Source organism: Antennarius striatus, chromosome 14 (assembly GCF_040054535.1).
Source record: "Antennarius striatus isolate MH-2024 chromosome 14, ASM4005453v1, whole genome shotgun sequence".
NCBI classification, from domain to species: Eukaryota; Metazoa; Chordata; class Actinopteri; order Lophiiformes; family Antennariidae; genus Antennarius; species Antennarius striatus.
This window is the reverse complement of record NC_090789.1, coordinates 9702893-9711274: the sequence shown is the minus strand read 5'-3', so window position 1 is coordinate 9711274 and position 8382 is coordinate 9702893. Positions and strand designations below refer to the sequence as shown.

At 40.9% G+C, this 8382-nt stretch overlaps 1 protein-coding gene across 1 annotated transcript in view; it reads left to right on the top strand.

Moving 5' to 3' along the window:
* The first annotated feature begins 3363 nt into the window (after positions 1-3363).
* The window catches only part of trim71 (tripartite motif containing 71, E3 ubiquitin protein ligase), a 32773-nt gene continuing 27754 nt past the window's right edge, over positions 3364-8382 (top strand). The window contains exon 1 of the mRNA XM_068333561.1: positions 3364-6478. Coding sequence (XP_068189662.1) covers positions 5738-6478 — 741 coding nt within the window. The 5' untranslated portion in view covers positions 3364-5737. The remainder of the gene's footprint in view (positions 6479-8382) is intronic.

The window sequence follows — 8382 nt, the reverse complement described above, 5'->3', positions numbered from 1 at the left end:
CTGCTCCAAAAAGTTTGACTCATGTTTGGAAAAACAAACCTTAAAACCATTTTCTGGAATAAAATCAGTGGTTAAAACTAGGGATGAGCGACTACACCACTATCTGTATCTGTTCAACCAACTAGATTATCTGTATCCGTATCTGTTCTGGAATGGGCGGGGTTTAAACTGGAAGTGGGAGTGGTTTGACCGGAAATGGGTCGGGCTTAAATCGCTACATTATTATAAGTCAAATTGATATGGATTGATCACAAGTTGCTATGTTATTTATTTTAGAACTATGTACAGAACAGCCTCGAAAGTGAGATTCAAATGTTTTTGATCACAATGGTAAAGGAACTATAGAACGAGTAAACACAAAATGCATTAATGAAGTGCATGCAATAGGAAATTATCAACTACGAAGTATGCATGAACAAGAATTGTCATACTTAACAAGACTTTTATCAAAACTTTCTTTTTCAGTTTAATTTTTTTATAATCACTTTTTTTTCAATTATTTTTAGCACCCAATGTTCTTGCCTTTTTTTTTCCACATTAAGTTAATGTTCATTGCGGTGTGTTTGTGTGTGTGTGTGTGTGTGTGTGTGTGTATGTATGCAAGCTATGTCTCAGTTAAAATATTTATAAAATATATAATTATTAATTTGAACAGAGTTTAGAACAAAAAGGTAAAAAAAAAACAAAGTTCACCAGGTAACCAAACACCGAAATAGAGGCAAGCTGAAGAAACCCTAAGAAGAAGGATGTGAGGAACATGAAGCCACCACCAGAGACATCAGTAATTGCATGTGCCGGAGAGTGGGACAGGAACAAACTCCGCTCTAGCTGCAGTCTAGTAGGGAGGGGCGGGAAGTATGTGTGACTGACCAATCACTGAGTGAGAAAACAGGACTATTTTCCTTCAATCCGTATCCGTATCGGATACTCGTATGAAACGAGTATCTGGCTCAAACCTAGTTAAAACCATGTTGCAATTGTTTTTAAACCAATCCACAAATAATACTAAAAATGGCTCCAAGTCCAGATGTTAGGAGTCCTCTGGTGAACTACACTCACACAGACACACTGATGCTTCCTGTGCAGAAATGTGTAACAGAGCACCTGAACCACCAGGGGGAAGAACTGGACTGTGGTGGGATGACGGGAGAATGGTCACAAAATTAGTGAAATCTTTAATCACAGAGGTTCAAACGTTCAGCTTCATTTTAGTTTAACACATTAACCCAGCTGCTGTTGCTTGTTTTCTGGGATGATCAGGAAAAAGACATTTCAGAGCATTATTACATTAGACCTTTTATGGATCGATATTTCCAAAATTTTATGTACACATCTTTCATGTAACCCAATTATGAAGTGCTTATACATGCTTGGACAGACAAGCATGTATTTCACAAGGGCTGCTTCCAGTTAATGTTCATTCCTATAATTTTTTTCTCAAATGGAAATCATTACTTTTTTTAACTAGATTTCGGATAGATACGTAGTATAAACTCCTATAAGTAGTTTTAACTGGAGTCACGATTCTTTAGACATGTCTTTACATTCAGTGAAATTCAACTTGTGTGCACACATTAGTTTTTACATCATTTATATAAATTAAAGACTCAATGGGTAGCCAAAGTGATTGGTTAACATGCTTTTAAACGGGTTCTTTAAATGATGTGTTGTGGTGAAAGGACTGAGAAAGAAGAAAACATTCACAAATATTTTCCAAAAAAAATACTGTAAAGTGAAATTTTAATAATTTTTGCTGATTTAGTGTGTCTCCTGAAGAGTCCTGAGATAAACAGACAAAATTCATTTAAAATGTCACAAGCTCTCATAGAGCAACTAAGTTAACACAAAAGTTTTGCACCACATGCTGCTTTCAAAAGATGCTTGTGAACACTTAACCTTCATTTCTGTTGCTCACTTTATCCCCATTTCAGCAAAGGTTATTTTCTGAATATTATAATGTTATCATCAACTGTTTATGTCAGTGTTCTTCAGAAGAAAAGTTAAGTTTCTGCTTCTCAATGAAGAATTTGCAAAGCTTTTCTAATTGCATTATTTTTTACTTCATTTAAGTCCACTCCAGTGGGGGATCTTGTGAGCTCAAACATTTATTTTTTCTCTGTCTGCACTCAAGATATGAAAATTGTCCATATTTTTATTACAGTTTGTGTTGGCGTGTAATTTGTCCCAAAAAATTCTGAGTTGAGTCTGAGTATAGATGTGGACTCTGTATCACTTTTCTCACTGTCTTTGATAATTAGATAATTCCTCTTTTTTTATATTATTTTGCTAGTCTTATTCATAAAAGATGTTGTTTTGTTGAAGTAAAGTACTGTACATATTTAATTCAGTATGAGGAAGGTCTGGGTAAAGCTACGTCATCACTTTCAGCGCCGTAATCACTGCAAAGACTGAAATAATGAAGCAAATGAAGATCTCTTGACGTTGATTTTTTTTTAAAGAAAATTAACTGCTTTGCACATTCAGCAGTTTCCTCACGTCTTCTCATGGAGAACCCAAATGCTAACAGAAATCTCAGAAAGATGGCTTCCCCTCAGAGTGAGTGAAATCTGTCTATCCACATTAAAACTTGTTGGTCAGAAACTGACATTCAGTCAAAGATATTTTAACCATAGTTAAACTGATGACATGATCATTAAATATGTTATCTAAATTAATATAAGTGATTAGTACACTATCATTAGTTGCAGATGTGGAAATTATGTAATACGTGTTTGTGTGAGAAATATAAAGGTGCACCTTAGTTGTGAACGACTGTATGGTTATGAAATTACAAACTGCATGCTATATTTCAAACAGTCCTATTAATATCAATATTAATATCAATATTAATATCAATAAACATGTCAATGAAGGACACGTTTGGTTGTCATACAAATAAGGTGTGATCACAAAAAACAGAATGATGCCATCTGACTTCTGTTCAGGGCTAACTTCCAGGGTTTTACAGATCACTTCTCCCAGTTTTCTTTTATTTTTCACTGTCTCAGAAGGAAGTTGGAAAGAGAAACAGAACCACAACCGATCAATACTCTTCTATATCCCAGGAGTCTAACAGACCACTGTTTACTCCACTATACTGCATGTTATCTGAGTCGTCCATCACATTAATTATATATTTCCATTAGGCTACACGTATTTACAACAGCTGAATGGCACCACTTTTATGTCTATAGACTCCAAATGGGCTTTGCTCTAAGATCTATTAATAAAGCAGGCTATGACAATATGCAAACACAATTTAATAATTGGTTAAACATGTTTTAAATGTCTTTTTTTCTTGAGAATAGTAAAATTTATAAATACATAAATAGAGTACATACATACATCATCAAATACCAGTTTCGACCGCTATAGTGGGTTGTGGGGTGCTGGAGCCCATCCCAGCTGGCTGGGGGCGTGAGGCAGGGTATACTCTGGGCATGACACCAGTGCACCACAGCGGCTGTAAATAACGCATTACTGTATTATTAAGCTGTATGTTTTCATTGCATTTTTAAAGGCCTGAAATTTTTATAATAATCTACTACATTTGAACTTGCTGGACAATATTCTGTAACTGAAAATCTGATTCCTATTTTCTCCGTGTGTGAACTGAAATTGTGTGTTATTTGGTTCAGCATAAAACAAGGCAACTTTATTCACGATGCTCTGGCTACATATTTCTCTATTCACACTGTTTTCTTAAAACAACAACTTTAAATTAAGAATAACACTGTAACATATGAGTAGTTGTACTGCATCCAAGGCATAGCACATACTGCTTTGATGATATCCCCTTACTAAGATTTGCATCATGCCAAACCAAGTAATACCACCTCAATCTCTGAGCCATGAACAAACAGTGCACATAATTGGTATTTTGTTTTTTTTCCTAGCAGAAGGTTTTACATGGGTATGTGATTTAACATCTCATATCATTATTACAGCTCATGATCTCACATGAATGACTTCATTATTACAGCTCATGAAATCTGCAGTGGCTCATTACCTCCTTCTGTTACCGTACTTTGAGCCAGTACAGTATGCAGTATGTTGTTGTCCTCTTTGTATTTCAGCCCTCCAGATCAGGAGCTAGATTGGAGCTGTAGGACATGACGAGTTTTCCATGATTTTTTTTTAATTTTTTATTTATTGGCCTATTATTTTTCTTAATGAATGTTACTGCAAAAAAAAAGTAAGAAGGTGATTCAGAATTTGCCTTCCGACTTGGATATGTCTCAAAATGTTTTAGATTTTCTGAAGTCAGCTGCAGACTGTCAAACAAACAAACAAACAAACAATGGCGCAGGTAACTATTTGAGATACCTAAGTTATTCAAGAACTTCAACAGCTCACCTGCACTAAACACCTGAGGGTCTGGGGTTCACTAGATCTTTGATATGTTTAATTAAACATCCAACACATTTCACAGGGCTACGGTATTTCACAATTAAATATATCCGCGTTTGCTAACATCATGTAATAAAATAAACTCCTCCGGGGTTTTAATCACATTTCATTTACTTTTCGTAACCTAATCTAAATGTATTTATTTATTTATCTGAGAGGGACATTTATTCTCACATCTTTTGTTATCGTTGCTACAACTGACTCACGCGTCAACATCGCGCGCACGCGCACGTTCCCTCTGTATCGTGAACGCGCGTCGGGCGCACGCCCCTCTCGACGACCCGGGGAGGAAGCGAGTCCATTTTTTTTCTCAGTCGGATAAGAGCTGCTCGAGGAGCTGCAGCCTGAACTACAGGAGTCTCTGAGGTCACACTCCTCATGTTAATGTTCATAATAATTCACCGGAGAGTAAACAGAAGTTAGCGCAGCGAAGCCAGGAACGAAGGTGAGGTTCTGACGGCGGTTGGAGTGACTTTCCCCGGCTGGAGGGCCAGCTGGTCCGGGAGAGATCTCACGCATTCCTCCACGTACATAACCGAAGTGGGAGACCGACCGACGCTGAACGGCCAAGGAGACATGGAAGCGGCCTCTCCGCTCGATGGACCGGTGAATTGACCCACAAACGTCCCGGTGTTTTTGGCTTCATTGGAGTTGGGTTTCTGTGCCCTGACGACCACACTGTAAGGTCGCTGCGTTGATGAATAATTTACGATCCGCGTTCGAGGCTCTCGCTGCGACTTCTCACCGACATTCGGCTGCATCCGACGCCCTCCGATCGGGCCCTGATGGTGGACTAGAGAGCGACGCCACACGGACAGCATCGAATTAGAGAGCAGAAAACACGTTGGGGAGGATTCCGGGCTGGTTGTGTGTGTTTGGTAACACGGAGCTACGGAGACATGCGGCCGAGTCGCTGTGGGAGGAGAGACGGAGCCCCCAGCATTTGTGCGCCGACCCAGTGCCGCTCCAGTTCCGGGCTGGTTTTATGAGCACCGTCATCTAATCGGAGAGAATGACGTGGATGTTAACCCAAAAAAACGCATCGCACAACTGAATTTAGTATTTTTTTTTGAAATCTCCAAAACAATATTTGGAACTGACTACCTCCTTGATTTCCGTAAGGTCAGAGTTATATAATACAGAGAAGAATCTGTAAGTCGACTGAGCACCGTTTTCACTGTTGAATCGACGTAACCACCTAATGAATCTACCTCAAATATTGTATTTTTTACACAACTCAACGGACCGATGTGTCCCCAAACGCATACCTCAACCTTAGTGCTGCGCATGTTGTAAAAACATTGCCTGTTTTTCCGTAAAGCTGCAGATGGCTTCGTTTCCAGACTCTGACCTGCAAACTTGCCCGCTCTGCAAGGAGCTGTGCGGCTCCTCTGCTCCTATTTCCTCCAGCTCCTCTACCTCTTCATCTTCTTCGCATACTTCGTCTTCCTCAAGTCAGACCACGAGGAGGCTCCACGTCCTGCCCTGCCTTCATGCCTTCTGCAGGCAGTGCCTTGAGGGCCAGCGCAGTCCTGGGGACCCGCTGAAGCTGCGTTGCCCCACCTGCGACCAGAAGGTGTCCATCTCTGAGGCGGGGGTGGACTCCCTGCCTTCCTCCAACTTCCTTTTCAGCAACCTGCTGGATGTGGTGGTTAGCTCAGAAGAACAGATCCAGAACAAGAATGGCCACCACCACCACCACCGTGGAGGTTTGGGGGGAGGCTCGTCCGCCTTCCATCACCCTCATGGAGGCCTGCTTCACCCCCACCATTTGGGAGAGCCTCAGTGTAGCTCCTGTGACGAGGAGAACCCAGCCACCTCCCATTGCCTTGACTGCCAGGAGTATCTGTGTGACAACTGTGTGAGAGCACACCAGCGAGTGCGGCTGACCAAGGACCACTTCATCGAGTGCCTGGGAGAGAACCTGCACCTGGGCCGGGTCAACGCCAACAGCAATTCTGTCCAGCCAGGGGTGTCGGTTTCCCTCGCGCAGTCCCTGCAGAACAACTTCGCCCTGCTGTCTCTGTTCCAGGATCGCATGAGCTTCTGCCAACACCACGACAATGAGGTGAGTAGAGCCTGAGAGTCCAAGTTAAAGCTGACCCACCGGTGATTCATCGGTTCATTCATGGACTAAACGTCCAAGAATTGAACGTGACGCTTTGGATGTCCTGGTACAATTGTGTTACGAAAATAAATCCATTGTGAGTGCACACACGCTTCTATTGTGTAATGGCATTATGTGTGTGTCTTATAGAACCATAGTGGGTGCCATATGGCCCTAGGTTCAAAGGGAGCTGGGTGGCTCTTCACCTAGTTCCCTGGAGACAAATAGGCGCGTGTGCTGAGCTGGATTTACGCTCAAACACAAACCCAGACCCTATGTGCATGTACACACTGAGTAAAGACACATGCAGCGTCTGGTTAATCTGTACCACATCATCCATTCAGGCCAGAGAGAGGCCCCTGTGCACGTTTCTATGTATGTTTAAAGTGCTATCATGAACTTTCAATAGACAGCTTTTCTCTGTTAATAGGAAAGATACAGTAAGTTGAAACTGTGGGCCCAAAGTTAGATTAGTTTATTTTGATGGCAAAAAAAGAAACTGCTCTGACATATGAATCAGGAAACCAGTCCTTTATTTATAAAAATGTTTTGTTTTTTTAAAAGAAGTTGCAGACTTACGTGAAATTATATAATTCTTAGTGTACCTGTAGTACACTGTACCTGTAAATCAGAGGTCAGTAAATGGTGAATCCATCCATCTAATGATTAATTAAGTCATTGAATAAGAAATTTTACAATCTCAACAATAGAAAAATACAAAGGAGAATAAATAGGTCTTGAAACAAGATTGTTTTCTTTATTGAAAAACACGTTTGTTCACATGTTTATTAAAGTACATTAGCATCTGTCTCTGCACTATTAACTGGGTAACTACACAGTGCAAAAAAAAGCAGTAACACCAAAAAATGAATAAACAATAATGAAACAATGCTATCTATAAATAAAAGTAATTTACGGCATTTAAGTGCTACGTTATTCCATTAGCGGTTGTGAAGGAAACACTTGTGTACACATTTATTGAAATAATGAAATTAAACATAAAAATGTATACACTTTTCATCTTACAATATATTGCAGGGCTCAAAATTGACCTTTTTTCTTGGTAGCACTGGTTCTCCTAAATTTAAAAGTTAGTAGCACCGGCAAATACTTTAGGAGCACCTACCCAAAAGCAAGGCAGTGACGGAGCGATAGAGACTGCTCCATCCATCTCCGTTCTGCGCGCCTCTCTCCCTCGCCCCAGGAGAGCAGCCGCAGCTGTGCTCTCATCATTTCCTGGCAGGACCGCAGGAGCGCGGTCCTGCTCAGACTGTTTCACGCACATTCTCCGGCAGGTCCACACTCACATGTCCGCATCAAACAAACTGTCGAGGTAGTGCATTCGAAGGTGCACACTCGGTGCCTGTATGAGAGACGCTCACCTGAGGATGCTGCGTTGGTCTGCCTCTGGGTCAGGGGCCAAACCAAGGCATTACCTGGGTGTGGCTTAAATAGCGCATTGTGGTGCGCTGTCCGGCCAGCACGGTACCTAGACTGAACCACTTTGGTTATTATTGGATTGTTTTGTATTTTAAAACATCACTAAAAAATGTTTTATGTTGCCCCAAACTCCACCATGCCTTTAGTGAACATTCGTTTGCATTTTTCTCGGTCATTTTGTCCTCAGCTCGGACTTCAGGGGATAATTCTGCGCAAAAGATCTGTGCTTTGTTTCATAGTTGCGCTTCATATTACCACTTTTAATTCATGCTACGTGTTCAGACCATATGAGGTAAAATGGTTTTGAACTGCCAGACGGAGGAATAAACATAAATTTTGTCCACTCATTGTTAACCAGCGGTTGTCCCCGTTAACCTCCCTTCATTTGGAGCTATGCTGTCTTCCTTCTTCTGTGCTCCACTGTA